At 37.8% G+C, this 24,972-nt stretch overlaps 1 protein-coding gene across 2 annotated transcripts in view; it reads right to left on the minus strand.

Annotated features, from left to right (window-relative positions):
- Positions 1 to 236: 236 nt before the first annotated feature.
- Positions 237 to 24,972, minus strand: part of il1rapl1a (interleukin 1 receptor accessory protein-like 1a) — an 86,520-nt gene continuing 61,784 nt past the window's right edge. Inside the window, exons 7-12 of one of the 2 annotated variants that reach the window (XM_082175258.1) lie at positions 11,628 to 11,760; positions 10,502 to 10,647; positions 5,894 to 6,040; positions 5,553 to 5,723; positions 4,861 to 4,905; positions 237 to 4,693 (exon numbers count right to left, since the gene is read on the minus strand). In XM_082175258.1, coding sequence (XP_082031384.1) covers positions 3,972 to 4,693; positions 4,861 to 4,905; positions 5,553 to 5,723; positions 5,894 to 6,040; positions 10,502 to 10,647; positions 11,628 to 11,760 — 1,364 coding nt within the window. In that variant the 3' untranslated portion in view covers positions 237 to 3,971. The remainder of the gene's footprint in view (positions 4,694 to 4,860; positions 4,906 to 5,552; positions 5,724 to 5,893; positions 6,041 to 10,501; positions 10,648 to 11,627; positions 11,761 to 24,972) is intronic. The other variant, XM_082175259.1, reaches the window with a different exon arrangement.

Raw genomic sequence — 24,972 nt, forward strand, 5'->3', positions numbered from 1 at the left:
AATGTTAATAAAAGCCTAAATTAAATCTGTTCATCATATAAAGCAATCAAGTCTCTTCAGAAAGTGTCGACTAAATAGCTGATTTCTGAAATATGCACATTACTTGGACACAGTCACCTCTGATAAAAGATCTCTAGGCCTATAAATTGTAGTGTAGACACGTGCATTTTCTGTAAAGCTGCTTTGAAACTTTATATGTATTGTGAAAAGCGCTATACAAATGAGTGTAAATTAAATTTTATTATTTTAGATGGATTTGGTCATCTATAGTAAAAGAAAAATGGAGTGTATAGAAAATGGTGTACATTTTATTTTAAGAATGACATTTGGAATAAGAACAACACAATGCAATTAGCCTATTTATTTTATTAATAAAATATCATATACATAAGAACAAGTGGGCTCTTTGCAAAACAAATGTCTTAAATTTTATGTGACATCAAATTATTCATAAACCTTTTGGAACAAACTAAAAACAAAAAAGCATTGAAATGTATTAACTTTATTTGTCTGGTAGCTATGTTGTTAATAGTGACTATGTAATACCTTTTGTTCTTGTGGCTTTGAATAAAAAAATACTAAAACCTAAAATAGCAAAACTTTATTTTTTCTCTTTACTGACATTTCTAATGTGTTTATAAGTTATTAAACTAGAAAAAGTACACCAAGACAAACTTTTAATATTGGGTTGACAGGCCTTGCCTGAAAGTTTGAAGTAGTTTTAAAAGCTTAGGTTTGAAAGTTTTAGGATCAGGATGGGCTGAAAGGGAAGGTTTTAAAGGTGTACTGCACAACTGGGATCTATGTTTACTCAAATGTAAAAAAAAAAAAAAAAAAAAGTTATAACCCTGACCTGGAAGCACATCCCTCATTTCACTGTACCAAAAACTCCATGTGCAAAAATTTGCCACATTGATGGTACATCAGTACTCCTCAAATGGTTAGACCATCTACATGTAAAGAATTTTCATTTATGGACACCAGGCAATTTGCTTATCGAGCTAACATGTTATCGAGTTAGCATTTGTACAAAACTACAGCTCTTCTGGCTTTAATACAGGCACACCCCAATGTACCTACTGCGTGATGTTAATGTCAACAGCGGGCTGGTCCTTGCATCAAAGCGCTGCTTCAGCAAATCCGTATGAACAGCACTTCATCCGACTGGCGTTCCTCAGGGATGTGTGCAACTGTATCTCCCCTGTTATATCACGTTAATAGCAGTGAAGTTCGATGTAACAACAGTGACCTGCTCCTTTCAAGTAAGCTGATGATACAGCTTTGCTCGCTTGCCAGAAGGATGTAAATAGTCTATTTCCAGTATGTTGACAGCCGTGTCTTCTGGTTTGATAACAGCTCTTTACACATTAATATCACCAAGATGAAGGAGCCATGATTAGAAAGTTGCGCTCAAGCTGGCAGCACAGTGTGAAGCAGGTCACCGTGTGCTATAATAGACATTAAACTTGACTTTCAGAGCAACACTGACTACATCCACATGAAGCCAAAGCAACAAACACCATTTAATGGTGAAAAATGTTTAGAAATCCTGGTTAAACATTACAGTAAGGTTCAATTTGTTAATTCATTAGATATCAGAAACTGCTATAATGTTAATTTGTATATACTAATACATTTCTAATATATAAATTAACATTGTTTAATATATTATGAACTAATATGTATTAACAGTGAACAACAGTATGTTTATAAATGAACATTAACCTAGACAATAAATGCTATAAATGTTTTGTTCATAGTTAGTTGAATTGAATGTCACTGTTACCATTGGCAGTAATCAAGTGATCCTGTTTAATTTTGCTGTTGTGATGTAACTTTACTATTTTAAGGATCGTTTTTACTTTGGTCCATACTGCATGTCTGCTTATGTTCAATGATTAATTAAAGTCTATATTAAATATTTATAAATGGTATCTGTCTGCATGCTTTCAGCCAGTTTCTAAGACCATTCTTCTATGACAATAAAATAAAATGTTTTCAGATATGTGAGTCTGTTTGTAGTAATACATAAATAAGTGCATATATTAGATCTCATTTTCTCTTTTATTTAAAGAGGTGCGTTCATATGCATATGTTTCATATGTTTTGCCTATTCAACCATAGTATCCAGTATTTAGCATTTTGCTCATAATTGTGATATTCAGTTTTAGCAACTCACCTAGAACCTTGAGTTTGGTTCTCAAAATTGTCTGTCTTATTCAGACAATACACTGAGGCCTAACAGTCCTCTCCAACCATACACACACACACACACACACACACACACACACACACACACAAAATTTCACCGACCAGCTTATAGTGGTTTGTGACTTTACTGTACACAGTGAGAAACAATATAAAAAGAAAAATGATTGTGCCTCTAGAGAGATCACACATCTCTCTGTGATAGCTTTTGTTCATAATACAGTAAATATTCAAATCAGGATACACAACTAGTCTCTATGCATACTCAAGAGGTGAACATTCATACATAATTCTAATTATTTTTATAAACAAATTTTTTTTTGCAACTGAATAAAAAAAAAAAAATCTAAGGAAAAATAGGAGAAAAGAAATTACAGGAATAGTTTCAGATTTCTTTTTTTTTTTTTTTTTTTTTTTTTTTTTTTACAGTTAGACCTCTGTTTACTTTCAAACCAGTTGATTCTGATTCTAGCTTTGTGTTTTTCCCCCTTAGAGTCATCAGTACATGCTGCCATAAGTGAAAACCCCTAGATCAGTAAAACCTCTAGACGAGATACAACAAACATATGTTGACTTTGGGCATTTATTAAATCATATGGTATGTGTTCAAGCGGAGATTATTTGATACCCTATTCTAGAATGCGAGTATACAGGCCCGTGTCCCTCTGTGAAACATGCCAGCATGTATCTGAGTTACACAGCAGCTAGAGGAGAAAAAGACAAGCATGTAACCAGTGAGTTAGACGTCAGACTGAGAGTTAAACGGATTAGAAATGTGAAAGAAAGGTGAAAAGGTCTGTATGTGGATCAAAAGTCCTAGACTATGAACATAAATAAAAAAATACAAACAAAAATGCAGCTGATTATTGTTTCAGAAGTTAACATAAAACATTTACTTTTCTCCACAGATGAGAACAATGTAGCAAACTGTATAAAATACCCAAATTCACAAATAAGAGAGTATTCAGTCCCATTGTCCCAATGACCCTGTGGTATTAGAGAGAAACAGCACTCTTCAGATATAAAAATAGATTTCTCGTCTTTTAAAATCCACTTAATATTTGAGAAATAATGCTGTTCCTCTTGTAAGAGAAGACAGCACCGCTCTCTGATCACCTCCGTCGACCCCTTTAGGCTTTCGTATATTTTGCATAATTTGTAATATATTTCCTTCTTGAAAATTTTGCAATTAAAACCATAAATACATACCTTACATTGGACAACAGAAAGAGGGACGGAACAAAACGCAGTAGCTTCCGAGCAGAACAACAGTAGCTAAAATCAAACGAGGAATATTTCAGTCCATTTCAAAAGAAGGTAGAAAAAAACAAACAAAATCTCAATCAAATGTCCTTGTCCAACCTAAAAAAGAAGAAAAAGGGACAAAACAAAAGCATCGAGCATTAACGAGTAAAAATAGATGGCGTGATCAAACCAAACATGGAGACAGGAAGACAGCGTTGCTACAAATATAACGCTAACATCTACACGAGACCCTGTATACCTCCGTGTGGTGTGACTTTATTTTAGTCTTCACTTTATATGCTCAGTTCACGCCTACAGATATGGCACTACGTCGTCCCTCGCAGCTGGAGCAATGCCCAAAAGAAGACTCACATCCTCAGACCCACTTAGCGTGGACAGAACGATCATTTTGCTCACAGGAACCCACTAACCTCATTGTGTCCTGTGCTGTATGCCAGCTTATTTAGTCCCCCGTGTGCCAGGTGGCCCATACTGAGTGCGTTTCACTTCCTCTATCTTTACCAGATGACGCTGGAGATGCTCGTCTCTCTGGGCAGCAGCGGGAGCATGGCGTTGTTGGCGTGGTGCTCGTCCAGGCTGTGTTGGCGCAGGGTCTTGTTGTTGACGGGCCGCTGGCCGTTCAGGAGGGTGAGGGGCAGGTTGCAGTAGGTGTGCTGGGGTGGCAGAGTGCCTCCGGCCGTGAAGGGCAGCTCGTAGTCGTAGCTGCGGTAGTGCGAGTGTTTCTGCCGTGCCAGCGAGTGCGAGCGGTACGAGCTCCGCAGGGACGGGCGCAGCTCGGGGTGAGCCGGAGCCAAGGCGGCGGACGTGGCCGTTGCCATGGAGATGGCCGAGACGGTCTGCAGGTCGGCGAAGGGGCCGGGCTCGCCGGCGTCCAGCGCGTGATTGGTGAGGGTTTGCTGGGGGCGGCGGTACGGCATGGTGTAGCGGAGCTGCTTCCAGAAGCGCGAGCCGGGCTTGTTGCTCTGCGGGCCGTTCCAGTGCACCACGCTCAGGCATTTAATGGACTGTTTTAACTCCTCCACCTCCTGGTAGTTAATGACTCCTCGCAGATCGGCACACTCAATTAGGATCACTTTAATGTCCCCTGAAACCAGAGAGTTGCGCAGACGGGACTCCAGCTCAAATATACTCCACCCGCGGCGCAGCACGTAGCTCGGGGTCAGCACGATGATCAGGCGTTTACTCATGTCTACGCAGCGGGACACGTCCTCTATGTAAGCTACATGACAGACAAAGAAAAAAGAAACTGTAATACCAAGATCACTGATATGAGGGCTGAAAATAATGCACATTTGAAGACAAACACACATTTAAGACACAACAACCACAGTCATTCATGAACAACAATCTGTGTGCGCGTGTTTTTGCATTCAAACAAAGCTGTACCTCTAAGAAGATGTGTGTCATCCTGGTAATGTTGACTGCTCATACCTGGACATAAACATTCAGCTTTCAGACAAAGCACACATACAGGGCAAAAACACCTGACATATGACCAAAACAAACACAGTGTTACATAAACGGTCTCTGATGGCTAATAAAACATATATATCATTATTATTATTGGTACTTGCCCACATTTGGAATATCAATAATAGTTAAATTATTGTTTCGTTCTACAGAATGTTTTCACAGAAAGTTTTAAGACTAAAAGTTATTTTGTTTTTTAACTTTTTTTCTAGTCAACATAAGGCTTTCTGATCATATTAATGCTGATAAGGGAGTTTAATTACAAATGATTAAATTACTCTGCAGTATTAGGAAGCAAGGTAAATCCAGTGCTGCTACCATGTTTATGAGATGAAAATGTCACACTTCATTATGAATGAGTTTTCATTAGCTCTGTACAATAAGTGCGGTTTGTCAAATCTGTTCAAACAACTTTTTTTATGATTGTTGTGGGTTTCTGAATACACTCCTAAAACTTCACAAGAAATTAATTTCTCTGATTATTTCAGAAATTTCTGTGAACATCTGGTTTGTGCAAATGAAAATGTTTTACACATTTAAGACAACATTTACAAACACACTAACAAAGACATACATGCATTCACACAAAACACACATTCTGCACATACTGCTGGTAGGAATGAGATCTCGGTCAGGGATGAAGAGTTTGTATCCATAATGTTTCTCCAGGACATCAGGGAGAATCTCCAGAGCAAAGCGTTCCTCCTCCTGTAATTCCTGACCCCACTGATCCAGCTCCACCTTACTGTAGGACAGGTACGCATCATACTCCTTATTTTCTGAGGAGAAAAGAAAGAAAGAAAGAAATTAGAGGGTTTAACAAAATATTTTGGAAATTATTCTGATGAAAAGAGTCCTAATTACATACAGTAACAATCAGGATCAACAAATATGTAATTGCTGCAGTGTTGTGCTCAGTTACTCCAGTAGGGGGAGTGTGTGGCTTTACCTCCGTCTGTATCCTCCCCACCAAAGTGATGCCTGTAGCAGAGCAGCAGCTCAATCCTGTAGCATTTATACACAGACAATAACAACGCCAACAGCAGAAGAATCGCACCCAGACCACCAGCCAACTCAACAGTGTACATCAGCTCCACTGAGAGACACAAAATGAAAAGAGAGACAAAATAAAATTATATAAGCTGACAATTCATCCTAGAACACATTAACATTAGCATATCATGCATTTAAACTCTTCAGCCTGTAAAACTACTGTGCCGGTAGCATGAGTGCTGGGATAAGCAGCAATTCCACATACTACAAATCAAAGAATACCATGGTATTGCCATCATATTTGTGTCCAATAAACATGGTATTGTTACATAGTCATCTCATATAATGGCCTCTCTGTTTTTTTTTTTTTAAATAAATGCTGTAGCTGTATAGAGCACTGCCCATACACTTTTTCAGCAGCTTTGGTTCCAGAAGAATTTTTCCCATATATATCACCAATCCTCACTCGACATCTGGACTACATAAGTCCGGTTCACACCCATTACTACGTTGGCAGATACTGACGCCAGCGTTCACCCCCCTCCTCCCCACCACCACCAGGTCGGTCCCTGTCCATCCATCGGGAGAAGGCTCCGCCCCTGCCTTCATCTCCAGGCAGGAACTGCAAGTTTCCATTACCCTCCGGATTTGGACTACGGACGGGGCCTATCATTTCTATTATCTATTTGATACTAATTTGCATACAACTGTTAAATAAATCTTATTCATATGTTCTCTTGCCTCCTGAGTCTTTCTGGTAGAACTACAATTCCATGAAGCATTGTGAATGAAAATCGAATTAAATATTAGATTGGTGGGGATTCTCTGCAGAATCATGGGTAAGTTCACTAGGACTTTTTTCCCTAGGAATTCCGCTGTTAGTTGAATGCTGGCTGGTGGCTCAAACAAAAACATATACCATCAAATAACAACCTCGTAGCTTACAGTAGGTCTGTCTTTGAAGGTTTAAGTAATGTTAAAAACAGTTCCCCAGTGGTGAAATGAATGGGAGTTTTACCTACAGAACTCAACTGTTGCAGTCTATTACAGAAACATTACAAGTCTAGAATACTATTTCATCTGTTTTGTAACCATGGCAATACCAGTTGGAAGATTCGAATCTAATTTAAGACTTAAGTAATTTTGAGCAATATGGTTCCTGATCCCTAGCATAGGATTCTAGGTTTGCTGGCATCAGGCTTCTTGGCGAGGTAACCCGGCAAGACTTCCTTTGTCAATTAGCTTCTCAAGCAAATCTACCAGTCAGATCAGCACCAAACCAGCCTGGACCAGCATGGAAATTCATGCTGCGCTAAGGACATACACAAGGGGTGAGAAATGCAAAATGACTTCAGAATGATTAAGTGCTAATGATGTTCATATTGTTCAAAGCTCCTCTGCGCTACAGCTAATGGAGGAAAATACGCAAGATATACTCAGATGCTTCAGAGAAGCTGAAAGATTGTGAAAGCATGTTTGTTTGTGTGCTCAGCAATGAGCTGAAGGAGAGAGGGGGGTGCATATGGAAGATTTGGTTTGTGTGTGTGTGGCTTTGAGATTATCTGCAGAAATGTGTGTGTACAGCTAAGACGAGTTGAAAGAGAGAGAGAGAGTGTGTGTTTTTTCATTTGTGTGTGTGTGAGAACAGTTGAATGAGTTTTGAGTTGGGCTGAGAGGGAGAGAATGTGTGTGAACTGCTGAAGCCGTCTCCTCCTCTGAACTGCCATTAAAAGAGAAGATAGGATGCCTTCAAAGCAGCTCTCTTTAAAAAAGAGTGAATTTTAGATGCTGATGTATTTCCCTAAAGGAGAGAAAGAAAGAGACAAACAGAGAAGAGGAGGGAGACACAGGAACATGCTGTGCTGTTTATGTAAAGAAATCCCACAGCACATTAAAGGGATAGTTTACCCAAAAATGAAAATCCTGTCATCATTTACTCACCCTCATGTCATTCCAAACCTGTATGACTTTGCTTCTATGGGACAAAAAAGGCGTGGCTTTGAAGAACGCCCAAGCTGCTCTTTTCCATACAACGAAAATACATGCACAAAAGTATGGTCACAGTAGGTGACTAGGGTCTGTCAAAATACTGATTTTATTTGATAGAACAAATATTTAATCATTTTCAATAATATGTTATTATTGTTCAATATTCATTCATTCATATGACTCTTTAGGTCGTATTGTGGTGCCCCCCGGAATGTGATTTTTAAAGGGGTGGTTGAGTGTGATTTCACTTTTCTAACTTTAGTTAGTGTGTAATGTTGCTTTTTGAGCATAAACAACATCTGCAAAGTTACAACGCTCAAAGTTCAAAGCAAAGGGAGATATTTGCTTTTAAAGAAAAGGACTACAACAAACGGCTGGTTGGGACTACACGACATTCCTCTTGGGTTAGTGACATCACTAACCCTAGAATTTACATAAACCCCGCCCCCGGGAACACGCAGTCCATGTTGAGAAGAGGAAAAGTTGTTGTATAAGAGTACATTTGTGAGTCAGCTCAAACTTTAGCATCCATCTTTTCACATGCAATAGAAAGTCACTCTGTGTGCATCTCACAACAGTTCATATATGAGCAATTTATAGATTTATCATGACAGAATATCCTAATTGAAGATAGTTAACTCCACATCAGCAACATAAATTCATCAACTAACCATTCAGAGACGTCCTGTTGCATTCTACATGTTGTCACTTCTTCTTGAGTCTCTCCATCCTTATCTGACTCCGTTTAACATTAAAGGCAGAACAGTTTCTGTCATTTTAGTGTGTCTGCGTGAGGTAATAGCAGCTGCTAACACACACGAGCTCTTGAAACCCCGCCCTCTGCAGCAGCTCATTTGCATTTAAAGGGCCAGGCACAAAACGGTGCGTTTTTGCAAACCCTCAAAAAGTGACAACTTTAACTTGCTATATAAAAATATCTGTGGGGTATTTTGCGCTAAAACTTCACACACACACTCTGGGGACATCATAGATATATTTTACATCTTGTGAAAAGGGCATTATACCACCCCTTTAATCCTCACCACTCAGGGGACTCGCAGAATTTGGTAACTTTACTGATGATCACCCGCAATTTAGCTGGATACTGAATAACATTCTGGGCTCACATCTGCTGTAGCTTTTGCCGTATTGTGTAGAACTCGTTGAATGGCGGCAGAGAAATCTTGATAAAAAGAGATTCTGCAGTTTTTTTTTTTTTCCATCGCTGCAAAAACACGGTTGCCATCACGTCTACTGGCAACCAACACCAGCTTTTTTCCCCGAAAGTTGGAACCGAACAATAAGTGGACAGAGTCGACCCATGCCATTAGTGTTCGGTATAGAGATTTGCAGGGGCGTGTCTAGAAGGGGGGCACGGGGTGGCACCGGCCCCCCCTGTAATATGATTGGCCCCCCCTGGTGCCCCCCCAACATCATTTACAGATTTACTGTCAACATGACAATGCCCAACGCCAATGGATCAGAGCGCTGTCAATCACTGCTTGATTTGCGATTCGCAAAGCAGAATCACTGGTCTGCGTTTTTCAAACAGGAGAGAGAGACACCTCGACACGTCACTGTTTATGGTAACTTATACACACTCAATTACAGTATATATTTTTAAATATCGCACCGTATGTTAGTGTGCAAGGACCTTAACGTTAGATTAGCTAACGTAACTTCGTCAGACTAACGTTACTGAATAGAGAGGACTTGTCAGTGTTATTCGGCGGCAGCGCACTCCACCACATAAATATAAAAGAGATATACTACTTTATGTTGTTTTAAAGACTAAAGGCACAATAATATTTGTGGCATGGTAAACATTAAAATGTGAGAATGTTAACTAACACCATAACTACATGCAACTCTGTGTAATTTCGATACTTAATGTTTTTTGGGTTTTTTTTTGGCAGAATTGGGGGGAGTTGAGAATGAAAAGAGGACAGAATCTTTTTTTATAAATTTTTTTTATATTAGGGTGCAGGGCATTGCAAATATTTTTGAAATCGTGCTTAATGTTTTCTAAACAAGTATTTATTTCCAGTTGAATTTTCTTATTTCCCATGGGCCCCCCCTTTCTGGTTCTTGGTACCCCCTGTGCCCCCCCATTTATAAAATCCTGGAATCGCCCCTGGAGATTTGATGAGCCCCCTCCAATTTAACCAGACCCAATTTGGTTTCAAACCGAGGAACTTCGGCAGCCATGACTAAAGAAACAAGTTCGGGTAGATACCAGCATTTTCATAATAAGTTTTGATAATAAGAAATCTTTCTTGTGCACCAAATCAGCATATTAGAATAAGTTCTGAAGGAGCATGTGACACTCAAGACTGGAGTAAATTTGATTTATTTTATTATGTTTTTTTTTTTTTATATGACAGCCCCTGTTCAATGTCTGCTGAAGAAGATCAGCCTTGACATTCTTCAAAACATCTCTTGAAAGTCATACAAACAACATTAAAGTGAGTAAATGACAGAATGTTCATTAGGGAGTGAACTGTTCCTTTAACCGAGAAGCAGCTGGTATGATTCATTCGATTGAGTTCATGTGTGTTACAGTTGAATGTGTTACCTCGCTTCCCAATCTGTACGTTGGCTTGTCGTCTCCCATTGCCGTTTTCCGCATAACAGGAATAATTACCCAGATCTACCTCCTCCAGTGAGTCTATGGTCAGAGTAATGGACACTTCCTGTTCACCCAGGTGTTCTCTGACGGTCCTGGTGGAGAGAACAAAACAATGAGCCATTGTTCACCATGGGCTGTGGAATCAAAGTTTTTTTAATTAGCCCCTTTTAACAGGATTTTGGGGATAAATTTTAGACTGAGCAGCTTGTAGAGATTAGACATTTTGGGAGGAAGGGCTTTGAGTTTGGTCAGCACTCAACAAATGGGGCTCTCATTTAATTATAACAAAACATTCAGTCTTGTTTGTCCTGGCTGAATCATTTGAAACTGAAATTTCATTTAAAAGATGCTGACATCGCTGCTCCTTAACTGCATGTAAATGCAAATGCATTCGGTGCATGGTGCGCGATACATTTTGCTGTGTTATTAGGATGTATTCAGAGCCGCTCTGATCCAGCTCTCTTTCAGACAGGGGAATTAATAATAGAGTGTCATCACAGCGACCACCCCTGCTAGATATAAATAGGCTCATATACAAGCTTGTGATATCAGTAATTGAAAATGTACTGTCGACATCTCAGTGAACATTTAAAGTGTGCTTTACGGTGCACCATCTATCGTATTGAATAAGCGATTTCACAGTGGAAGCTAGTTTTAAAAGCAACTGTTTCTTGAATTCCATTAAAAATCAGTGACGTGGAACAGTAATAGTAACACATTCGAACTTTGATATATACCATGGTACTGAATTATAACCTTATTCTTTTACCATGGTATTTTACACTGAACTCAAAAGTATGGCCAACATTTTTTTTTGGTTAATAAATAGCCAGAATAAAATGATCCACCAGCTAAACCATCACAAACTGTAAATATAAATGTTAAAATATTTTATATTGATAAAAAAATATTCCAGTCTTAGCTGCTTCTATACACCTAATGCGCAATATTCTTGCAATCCTCCTGTTTGCAAATGTTTTTCAGTCAGACATCTTTAATTTAGCACATGGGCTATTTTTTTTTTTTTGCAGCAAAACAAGTTTACTCTCGCTTCCATTGTGTTCCTCCTTACTTGATTTCACTCTCTCGAATGCGACTCTGGTCCATGTCCTCAATGAACTTCTCTCCTTTCATCCAGTAAACAAGTGGACTGATGTCCCCACTGTACCCGAAGAAGGCTCGGCACGTCAGGTTCAGCATGCTTCCTGCAAGGGGGAAGGGAGGTTTTGTGATTACACATTGATATCAAACTTCTGTTTTCTGAATTCAATCGTTTCTCTGCCCATGGATTGTTGTCTTATGTAAGAAAATGTAGGGCCCATCCTGTGTTTGTGAAGCCAGAGACAATTTCCCTGCACCGGCCACTAGGGGGTCTCCATGTAATCAATGGCAGCTGACAAGCTCACAATGGCATATTGTAGGTTAATGAGACTCACCAGTGTGCTTAAAAAAGGAAGAAAATCATGTTTTTCTTGACAATACATTACAGTAGTATACTATTTCCTATTGAGAGCATATAAAATGCTATTTATTTTCAGTTCTTCTAATTTAATTTCTATAAGATTTCTTTTAAACACCCTGAAAGGGATAGTTCACCCAAAAATGAAACTTCTGTCATCATTTACTCACAATTATGATGTTGTTCCAAACCTGCATGCATTTCTTTATTTTGAAGAAAAGAAAGAAAGCATGCTATGAAGAATGTTGGCAATCAAACAGTTTCAGTTCCAATTGACCTTTCGCCGAGCCCCGCCCCCCTTAGTTACTGTTGCTACGTCCGACAAACAAATGGTCAAACACGACCAGCGCGACAGATTGCCATGACGGAAAGAGGTATACCCGTGCGTGTCAGTGACCATTTTTGGAGCAATACCTCCGCGATATCCTCCAGATCGAGGCAAAAGGGGTTACAGAGTGCAGTGGAGGGATATATTCAAAATATAAAAATACGCAATGAAGGAGACACGACTACTATCTACGTCTCTATCGAGGCTAATGCTTACCGGTGTTCACACATCATTTGTGATATGACAAAGAACGAGGAATCAAGTGTTTAAAAGCATTGAAAGACACTTACTGTTGTGTTTTTGTGTGAAAGAAAAAACTCTCTGAAAATAAAAGTGCTGTCAGCAATAATTTCGTATGTGTGTTTTTTCGCATAACACAATGACTGAAATTTTAAATGCTGCAAAACACATGGGAGTTATATTCCCGATGCTGTAGTTTATTTGATCAGTCACTATATCATTAATCAAGCTTAATTTGACTTTTCAACTACAATTAGGCAGGGAGAACTGAAAGCTTTTACAATCTTTTAGCTATAACTTATATAATTGACAAAAGTATGTATGTGGTGCATTTTCTTCCAAAAATGATTTTCTTTCTCAAATTCATGCTTCAAGTTGACAAAGCACAATAAACGAAATCACACAATAACTGTTTAACCAGACATAGCCTTAATTTGCATCTAAATAACTTTCCTTGATTGTCTTTCATAATGCACTTACCATAATATTTATTAGGGGGCAACGGATCACAAAAATCGCGGTTGAGACCATAATATTTATTAGTGGGGCAACGGATCATAAAAATCGCGGTTCAGACAATATTATGTTTTTTTGAGTTACAGATAGGATAGTTTTTCAGATCAGAAAAAAATAAATAATAATTAAGTAACGTTAGCCATCGATACCACAGCCAGCAGACGTATTTATGCTTCGTAATGTTAAACACATTTAACTGGGAGTGGGGCCGTCCACACTGTTTGTGTTTTCGGCTTTGGGAATGGAAAGAACACAACTCCTCCAGACAATCTCTCGGGGTATCTAGTGTCCGATTTACAAACGCCATGGGCGCACGCTTCACCATCTTGATAATGTTTGTCGGACCTGCTCACATAGTAACGGTTGCTATGATGTGTGATTGGACAATGGCCGTTTTGGGGGAGGGGCCGGCGAAAGGTTAATTGACTTCCATTGTATTTTTTGTCCATACAAATTGACACATGAGAACCAAACTGTTTGGTTTCTCAGAATATCTTCTTTTATTTTCCACAGAAGAAAGTAAGTCATACAGGTTTGGAATGACATGATGATGAGTAAATGATGATGGAATTTCCATTTTTGGTTGAACTAAGCTTTTAAAGCATTAGATTTATTCTGCTAAAGCAAGACTCTTTAACAGGGGGTCCATGAACCTTAGGAGTGTGCCAATTATTGATCACACACACTTTTTTTTGTGTGTGTGAAAAAGTGTTATACAAAATATGCTTCAAACTTATAATTAATAACTTTAAATGATCATAAGCCAATTAAACACTACACTACAATGTGTTACAGTAGGTTCCTGTTCTGTCTCTATCCATCCTTGGTCTTAAAAAGGTCGAAGATCCCTGTTTTAAAGTATTTACATATGGTGTACAAATGATTGATGTACAGTATTTCCTTCAGATAGCATATAAAATGTACTTATTCCCCCTTTCACTTTTAATTGAATTTCTTTAAGTTTACTTTTAAACACTTTCAAAGCTTCAGTATCAGTGAGATCTACACTTGTAAAGCAAGAGTCTTTAATGGGGGTCTGCAAACCCTAAGGGATTGGGAAATTATTATTTGATCTCAAGCTAATTTGTGTGTGTGTGTGTGTGTGTGTTTGTGTGTGTGTGTGTGTGTGTGTGTGTGTGTGTCAGTGTGTGTGTGTGTGTGTGTGGGGGGGGGGGTTATAGAAAAAAATATATCAGCATTGCATTAAAAATTAAAACACAAAACTGAGAACTACAATCCTCCAAAACAGTGAGTTTATTTATTACTTTATGAACATGTTTATCCTCAGTGGTTTGAAGTGCTATTTCTATCTTTCTTTAGTTGCGGTTGAGGTGGTATTTCCGCCTTAAGGTTGTGATGTTTGTCAGTTGTATGACGTTAATTAGGCATGTCTTTAGACTACCAACGAATAAGGCCCAGCACCAGGGAAAATCTTGCTCCAGGCCCCCAAAACAACCCAGAAATAGTGTCTGTCTCTCACCAGGATGTGAAGTACATGCAGAGCATCTGATCAAAGAGATACTGACACCATGAGTGTGTAAAACAGCACCATTCACGCACACTGTGAATGACATCACGTCACAGAAATTGAACTGATACTGGGTTTGATGTGTTGTTGACATACAATAATAAACATAAATTACAGAATGCTAATGTTTAGACATTCAGTTTCAGACCTTTGAATCAATTACATTTACATTTAATCATTTAGCAGACGCTTTTACCCAAAGCGACTTTCAAATAAGGGAAAACACAAGCTATTTATCATTCAGGAGCCCACAACATTAGCAGTGCCACAATGCTGAATTGCAAGAGTAAACAAAAGCTAGAGCAGAAGTATAACTGCAAAAGAGCAGAGAAAAGAGATCTGAATTTGATTAGGATGTCAATCGAGCAAGACCGAGAGGGGTGAGACGTCGGCCTGTTAAGCACATTGGCGTGTTCTTAAATAGTGCAGGCTTAATTGCACTAGATTGAAGGCTGGCCAAAACAGCACTGCAGTACTCCAGTCTCAAAATGACAAGATCCTGGATTAGGAGCAGCCCCTGTACGGGACTGTACACACTAAAACACCCAAGCAACCACAAAGAAACAAACTAACAACCACTCAGAACACCAGCAACTGCATACAATTAAAATACTGTTATTGTACAAACCTGAGTTAGTTTTTTTAATGACTCAAATCAGTCCTTCAGTATGTCTGTCTGATCTTTTAGTCTAACTGATCAACCTTTTTTTTTCTTTCATAGTGGATGCTGAAAAATCTGACAGACATCCATTGAAACTTTCTGAATCATCAATCTTTAAGGTCTCTCAAGTTTTCTGGTTTTGTATCTTTCTCTCAAACCCTTAATGATCTATAAATGCTTCATGCTCTATAACCTTGAAATTTCAAAGATTTTTAAAGCTTCTTTTTTTTTACTCTCAGGAAACAACTTTTCTAGGTATTACAATGCTTGTAAGGCAGTACAGATATTTCTTTGAAATTCCTCAAATGCTATGTTTTGTTGTTTTTCTTCTTTCTCAATTTTTTTGCCATAACTTTAGCCCCAAACTGTTATGTAGACAGTTATCTACACTATCGTTCAAAGTAATGGGGTTGGTAAGATTTTCTAATGTTTTTTACTCTTATGCTCACCAAGGCTGCGTTTATTTGATCAAAAATACAGTAAAAACAGCAATATTGTGAAATATGATTACAGCTTAAAATAACTGTTTTCTATTTAAATATATTCTAAAATGTAATGTATTCCTGTGATGCCAAAGCTGAATTTTCAGCATCATTACTATAGTCTTCTGAGTCACATGATCCTTCAGAAATCACTGTAATATGCTGATTTGGTGATATTCAATGTTGAAAACAGTTGTGCTGCTGAAACTGAGATACACAATTTTCAGGATTTCTTTCTTACATCTATTTGCATAGAGAATTCTGATTGGTCTAATCATGCGTTGTGTGTTTATTCTCGTGTACAGCAGTGTGTGTGCTGATTGCCATGACAACAGCAAAGCGGCTCTGATGCGGCATAACTATGTATGTGTAAACCCAAGCTTAACTAATACTTTAACAATATTCATTTGCAGGCTCTGGTATTTCCTTTAGAAATTGTTGTTTCCTCTGTTATCGCCACAAATCTCGTCTGCCTCCTAATCAGGCGATAACGCACAACAGATACGGAATAATAGAGCAATTTCAATACATCATTAGGAAGCAGCTAGAGAAAGCTGATGTTTAATAAGGTCTGCCACCAGAGAGAGCTCTAAGCTCTATCCAGGGCCATTGTGCTGTTTTGAGTATGTTTGAATGAAAAGGCAAGTGTACTGAGATGTTAGCTTGCGGTGTTTCGCTCCATTTACCAACACAGCCGAAACACTTACCAAGCATTCCTTTGCAAACACACACACACACACACACACAGCCATGAATGAACGAATAGAGACCTACGTCAACATTATGACCTTCACTGAGAATTCACTTCACTTAAAGAATAAATCTCACAGCACTGCTGCTATAGCAGACTGAATGCACAGATTTCTTTGTATCCATATTTTTTTTCCCCCTCCTCCAATTCTTCAGCTGAGTTGTTCCTCAGCAGTGCAACCCAACGGGGACATGTAAGACTTTAATTATCTGTATAGAATAGGGCTTTGTGAACAGGTACTCCTCCGCAGATCCTTTCATACTCCCTGTCCTCCCCTCATCCTTTCTTTCTGATGTCATAATAGAGACCCTGCCTCAGCACCTCTCTCACCGATGTTACAGCGTGTGTGTCTGACACTGAAAGAGTGTGCAAATGAGAGAAAAGACAATTATTGCAGTTTAATCCACTTTTTCGAGCTGTGAGCACATTTGAATTGTAAAGGGAGATTCGTGAACAAAGAGAAAGTTTTCTATTATAAATCACAGACTCACACACACATTCAATTTAAGCACTAACTATTCTGGTTTTAAAATGGTCCAAAAGCACACACACTGACACATACGTGTCCCCTCCCCCACACACAGGCGGCATTTCTCCAGAGGATCTGTTTCAATCTCCAAAATAAATCTAAATCCAGATATATCAACACGTCAGCAGGCCCTTACGTATTCAACCCACTGCTTCTATTCTTCTCTCTCAGCATTCTCTCTCTCTTTCTCTCTCTCTCTCCGTACAGCTTTCTTCCGCTGACAGCGGGATCAAACTCCATCAGACCCCTGGGAGATCATGTGTGGAAATCGCACGCGTCACATGACTTCCTGTTGGTATGTGACTATAGCACAAGGCTGATTAACTGTGGTAGGCAGTTTTGGAGATTAAATCACATTAGGATGGACTGAGGAGTCAATAGGATAGTTAATTCAATACATTTAAATGTGAGAACCAATTCAGTTTGCCTTTAAACAAGGTTCAAGGTTTGGCTGGTTAGCAAAAGTAGCCATATATTCTGACATCTTTATTTAATTATATATATATATATATATACAGTATATATATATTATACACATATATACCATTCATAAGTGGGTAAGTTTTGGAAAGAAGTGTCTTATGCTCACCAGGGCTGCATTGAAAAAACAATACAGTAAAATCAACAATCTAAAATAACTGTTTTCTATTTATTCCTATTTATCTGCAGTCTTCAGTGTCACATGATCTTTCAGAAATAGATATAGAGGGGTTTGGAATGACATGAGGGTGAGTAAGGGATTTTTGGGTCAACTATTCTTTTAAAGGTATCTTTTATATTTGTATTTAATAGGACTCACATTCTCTTCAGTTTCATTCCAGCAATGAGGACTGTGCACTCAAATCCCCAAAGGAAAGATAATAAACTCTGGATATCTGACAAACTGCCAGGATGGACACAAATGAGGTGTTTTTTGGGCTGCAAATATGATTTGATCTGATTATTCTTCGAGCTCAGGCTGGGAAAATAAATAAAAATGACAGTTTGTTCAAGTATGTGTAACTCCTAACAGTTTGTAGATGACTGACTGTGAAATGCTCTGTGTTTGACACATGCAAGTGTGTGTGAATGTGTTTGTGTTTAATACTCCTCTTTTCTGAATGCAGGTGAGTAAGAGTCTGTTAACAGACTGACAGGAGGTTTATGTATGGTTTAAGCTACGCCTGAAACTAAACCTCAGCAGAAGGGAGGGCCGGTTGTTGTGGAATGTCAGATGAAAGGATTACTTCTTATTAAAGTGAAGGACAGAGATCAAACAATATAGAGAGACGCAGAGGATATCGTGTCAAGGGTTAAGAATCAAAGAGAGGTGCAGAGACGGATTCAAGTAGAAAGTGAAATGACACTGTATTTGTTGTGTCTCTAAGCAAGAACAGATGATTGGTTATAAATGCCTCAAACACCCATGCCATTTTCTCCTCAGCCACATGAGAGCCTTTTGACTATCTACATGAAACCCGTGTCCATTTTGCTGTTATTCTGGCCAGGACCAGCCCACTTAGAAAGGAAGATATTGTCTGGATGACACATATGACCAACCAGCATTTATTTTTGTCCGTCTGACCAGAAGACAAAGACTGGAAATTACCCAAACACAAAGTGAAATATACAGGATTCAATGCTATGAACCTCACAAACGTTGGCAAATTTATTTTCGTTTGCAAACCTATTGCAAACCTCCATAACAACATTAAGAAACTTTGAAATAGCGTAATAGAGGCACTTTAAACAAATTCATACACTCAAATCCTAACGTAACACCTTACAGTTATAATATGAAATTCCACATTATACATTACGCTTAAATAAAACACAATTATTCATTACATTCCTATAACAACGCGATTTCAGTTAGTAAAAGCCCTGCTTATTAGCCAACTGACATGGATCACATTGGGGCCAACTTTGCAAAATTCCTTGCAAATAGACTTGCACTACATCCTTCAAGTCCTACAGCTTTCTTCCTAATTGTAGTTTGAAACATTTTTATCAGATATGAAGCTAAATCTCTCGGAATGAAAGTCATATGGGTTTGGAATGACATGGAGGGTCAGTTAATGATCAAAGAATTTTGGGTGAACTTTCCTTTTAAAGGGCATACCAAAAAATTGCTAGTGCATGAAAGGTCATGGCGGCTCTATCAGGGTCATACGCATGATTAGAAACCATGGCCTTGTGGGGCAAAAATGTGTGACAAAGGACTCTGGATTGGCCTGAACACTTCAGAATAGAGATAACGCGACTTCTCTGTCAAGTCATTCCTCTTTTGTGCTCTCTCTCTCTCTTTCTCAAATTAAGCTGAAAATGTATGTGCTCAAAAATGTGAAGCGGATAACTAAGCTGCTGCTCATTGGCTGTTACGATCCCTCATTTGCCTACTGCGCATTACATACAAATGTTTATTAAACAAAGATTAGATTTAAATTAACAAGAAATGGCACAAAAATAATCATTTAATTCATCATTTAATCCACAGCTGTGGCCAGATAGATGAAAATGGGCTTGTAAAACACAAATATCTGGTTCCAGGCTATTAAGGCCAACATCCTAACAGCAGAAACACAGCTTTTGCACATATCAACTGCTTTTGTACTGTTCCTTTAAGGATATCAGTGGCCAATCTTACCCAATAATAAATTTAGATGTTTATTTAGAGAAATGCCCTCATCTCCCGATGGTTGCTTAGCAACAACTGTATTATTTTGGGCAAGGGTGATTAATATTAAGAAGAGTTCTCTGAATACCTCTGCACAAATCCTCCCCACTTCTGCGTTAAAGTATGTCTGTGTTTCTCTGTGTGTGTTTTGTGCCATCTGTGAGGAAGCAAAGCAAAGGCACACAGCGAATACATTTAAATCAAGTCAAATTATGTTTAGTTAACCCTCATGTTCATTCGAGATTGACTTGTTTTTCTTCTTTTTACACAAAAACCCCAATGACTCATAAATAAGGGTCAATGACAAATAAATCTTAAAAAAGGGTAGATTTTAAAAATCCTTTCAAAATTGATGTAATGCATATTTTTGAGTCAGGAACAATGTTTTTGAGCAAAGATATATATATATATTTTTATATATTCTATATAATTGTATTGTGAAATGTTAGTAAAGTAACCATTAGAGTGTCTACAGTGCCTAACACATTTTTATTTTATTCATAATAATTCAAAGTTATTGAATTCTAGTGGCTAGGGATTTAGTATCTTTAGCATCTGATTTTACGTCTAAATACAGAAAAATAATCATACAATTATAACAGCAAATGCATTCAATACAATAACTATTCACAATCTTTTTCAGCCATTTGTTCACTTTTACCTATTATTTGTTAGTTTAAATCAATAATGCACATGGTTGACAGGGAATATGCTGAATACTGGATTTTTTTTTCTTCATTTCAATTACATATGAAAATAATATAAGTGTACCAACCTACCCATTCTTGAAAGTAGCTATTTCGATCAGAATTTGAGAGAAACTTGTCAATTCATAAAAAAGACACATGTTTGCAGTTGTGCCACCCTAACATTTAGGAAATATACAAATTCCCAGATTAACGTTTTTTATTATTTCAACAGCTTTAGAACTATTGATATTTATATAAAAAAATAATAATTAAAGTTTTCAAACATATAATTATGCCATAGTATTTTATTTTTTAAATGTCCTATTATTAAATAGTCTTTTTAGTCAGTTCATTTATGCGGATGCATGGTTGCTCCACTTTGGGGTTTTAAGATAACAAAACTGGTACCAAAAATAATATTTATTATTTGAATGTACTGAATATGAATTCAAACTAAATAGGTTTTATAGAATAAGTGATACGTCATTCATTTATCAAATTATATTAAAAGGAAATCATGAACTTGGACACAAAAATATGCATGTCATGTCATTGACCCATAAACATCAATAATAGTGGTAGTTATAAAATTAACAATTAAATAAGTTAATCTACCCTAATCTCAACCCAGTACACGCATATATAAAAAGCTTTTTTCCCTACACTTTTTCCAGAAATCTATTTAGCATCCATTACAGTAACTTCACAGCAGTTCAATGTTGATTTGGCCTCTTTAAAAACATTTTTTTTTAAATAGAATGAAAGAATTCAAATAAACAACGGACAGGAGTGTACATCAGTCAAAAAAAATAAAAAAAATAAAATAAAAATAATGTTAGCATGTGAAAATTCATTGCATTTATTATTGGTTTGTATCTGGGTTCTCTGAGACTCCAAACAAAAGTAATGAAGCAATTTTTCATATAGGACGGTTGATACATGTTATCAAGCTGAAATTTTGTTTATAATCAGATCTCATGAGATTAGAACAAGCAATGGTGTTTCACCCTGATACTTCAATGTTTATTGGTACATTTTTCGAGCCCTTGGGGGCTCTAAGACCCCAAACAGAACATGAGGGTTAAGAAAAACTCTCATCAGTCCAATGCAATGTATAAAATATAGATAGATAGTCAAATCTTTCCTGTATTTGTTCCTTTATATCTGTTCAGCTTGGCTAGTGACTGCAAAGAGACAGAGAAAGGTCACCTTTTTTTCCCTCTTTCCATATTAAATGTGAATCAGCCCAGTCTCTTTCGGTCTCGTTTTTCCCCCTTTCGATTTTTGAGTTGTGCTTTTGCGTGTGTGTGCACACATAGGTGTGTGTGAGTACCCCTGTTGTCATTAATAATGTTTGGATGTGATTGTTTCACACACAGCACACTCTATCCGTCTCTCTCTACCCTTCACTCATCATCCCATCATCTCACATCATCATCTGTTCCGCGTCTATGGCAGGGAGCATGAAAAATGATTTCGATAGCTCATCTCTCATAATAAGCATGTTTATAGCAAAGTAATGGCCATATACATCATACATATCACATAGTATTACACAGTGGCATCAACAAATGCTGGAAATAACTAGTATTAGACCAGCAATATCCTCTTACCTGCAATATACTTATAAAACTGTGTGTGTAAGTTTGCATGTGTGTGTGTGTGTGTGTCTGTATTTGTGCGTGTCCAATAAGATTTCTGCAGGAAGTGCTCAGCGAGGAGTGATTCCCTCATGAAACGTTCTAAAAGCATTAAATATTCTTCCACCAGCTCAGAATTCTGTCTCCATCTCCCAGAACCTCCGCACTCGCTCTTTAATACTCTTCTTTCCTTGAAAATCGCTCTCTCTCATTTCCATCTGTCTCTAAATTTCTTTCATTAGATGTCACCTGAAACTTGCATCTGTACGCCACACATTACTGGTTCATTTTAAAGGGGTCATGAATTGAGAACTCCAATTTTCCTTGATCTTTTGACATGAATGAGGTCACTGTACTGTAAAAACATCCTGTATATTTCAGAAATCAAAACGTACTTTTTCGTCCAAAAACAGCTTTTATTGAAAACAAGCTCTGAAAACGACTTGTTTCGGATTTTTTCACATTATGTCTGCAGAAGAAAATTAATCTTTGGCCCCGCCCACTGGCACGTTAATGTCGATGAGAGGCGAGATACTGGATCACTGGATTAAAAATAACATTACTTTCCAAAGAAAGTATTTATTTTCAACTATGTGAATGTCTCAGTGCATCATTATTTTTTTGTTTAGTACATTTCACTGTGGATTCTTTGGTAAAAGCAATTTTGGTGCAGGCTTTGCTAACAGACTTTTACTGTAAGCTATGGACTCGACAGTAATGCCACAACATGTAAGTTACCGTGTTACTTCTAATGCGTAGTCTGTGTCGTGTTTTCTGATATGTAATGGTTCAAGCAAGACATAATTTGTCTCAAATTGTTCTATTGCCATTTATGTGTCAGTAAATCTCTGGCAAGATGTTAGCCAATCACAGCAGTGATTACACTGAATTCTCACAGCAGACACGCCCCTTTAAACAGAGAGTTCAAATCAGAAGGCTAAAATCATAATTCTAAATTATGACTTTTTTTAATGTAAAAATAATACTAACATTATAAGTGGACCTCAGGAAACATTATAAAATGATAAAAGGTGGTAAAAATTTTGGGGAATATTTAATATTTTCTTCACATTATTCTAAATGTCTAGTTAAGTTAATGTTGCCTTAATTTAGTTTGATTAAATTATTTGTTAAGTTAATAGATACTTTATTCATTACCAATTATTTTTTACAAATATTTTGCACTAGCCCTAACTGGAGAAATATTTTATTCAATTTGTTAAAGGTACACTGTGTAGTTTTTTTAAAAGTATTTTATTAGCTAAAATCAATGTATTTATTCATAAATATGTCCTCATTGGTGTAAAATTACCTCTGCCAATGATCTGACTTATCCTCGTAAGCGAAGAATTTCTTATCTTTATTTACATTGGACGGGTAAGTCCAAGGAAGCTTCCATGTCGTTCCGCCATTTTGAAAAACTATACAAGCAGAGAGGGACAAAAAGCACTAGCGTTTTTTCACCCGTTTCCGTAGTTGCAACACGCATTTGAAAAAGTGAGGCGCTAGAGAGCACTATTCGTTTGAATGCAAAATACAATTTCACTGCTACATGGGAGAAATTCCAACACAGTGTACCTTTAAAGGTGAAATAATTCATTAAAAAGTAATTTGCAACATTACAAAAATGTTATACATAAACAAATTAATACTTTTTAAAAATGGTTTTATTTTACATGGAGCAGGTCGCTTTATGAGGCCGCCCTTGTTGAAATCACATGATCAGCGTAAAAATATATGGTATATCCCAATTATTGTATACTTTCGCTTATAGAATAAATTAATCATGGCTGACTGAAAAAAGTGCATTACATCGGTAACTGAAAACCTTTGCGTGATGCTACATCCTCGCCACTAGGTGTCATTACAAGTCCAAAACGACATTAAAATTGACTGAACAATGATTTTAGTTAAAGGTGAACTAAGTAACTTTTTTTACTTTAACTGAACAGCTTCGGAGTCATTGGAATGGTTATATTACTTATTTCGGGTTGAATGGTGGTCGTTTCGCACCCCCCTGGTGCCCGTGAGCGGAAAATACGCACTTGCAACTTTGAACCGGCGGGCCGCCGGCCGCCACGTCAGGAAGTCTCGCGTGATATCAGGTCTCGCGATGTAAACAATTGCTTTACGGCCAAAAGAAATCTGCTAAAATGCTGTCATTATTGCGCTCCCTCACGCTGTCCGAACCCGAATGAAGAAGACGTTTTAAAGAATGTCCCATCTGCTTTGATGTCGTTGATCTATAGCCTCTGGTCTCTGAGAATCACCAACGAGTTTTTACAACAGTGTTGTCAAATATCTATTCCGAAGCTGTGGGGGGAGCTCTAGAGAGAAACCTGCGAGCAAAAAGCGAGAATACAGCGAAGAAATCCCAAAGCTACTGAGTGCTGCTTTAACTGTAACTATTTCAATGAAAATTCTAAAAGTTCCCATGATGCAGCAAAATGTAGATTTCAATTGAATTGAAATTGTTCAGTTTCATCTCTCTCTTTTCTCAGTCCAGTTTCAACAACAACAACATTCACAATCACAATACGACAAAGTTCGACTCAAATGGTTTCTATTATACTGCTAAGCTGCCCACAATGCACAAACGTCTAAGCCTCAAAATTACTCATCATGTGGTCACTCTTCAGTGTGTCTCCAGTCGATGAGTGGTGTCCTGCTCTCTCTCTGCTCATTCTGAAGGCAGAACATGGTCAGCGCTGCCACAATATGTTCCAATCTGCTCCTGTTTCCAACATGCCTGGATCCAGAGCCTACGCCAAACAAACAGACGCGGCTCAATCCACCACACACACACACACACACACACACACACACACACACACACACACACACACACACACACACACACACACACACACACACACACACACACACACACACACACACACACACTGCGGGTTCAGTTCAATGCACACGCTAACAGACT

Source organism: Leuciscus leuciscus (genome assembly GCF_965113295.1).
Source record: "Leuciscus leuciscus genome assembly, chromosome: 7".
NCBI lineage: Eukaryota > Metazoa > Chordata > Actinopteri > Cypriniformes > Leuciscidae > Leuciscus > Leuciscus leuciscus.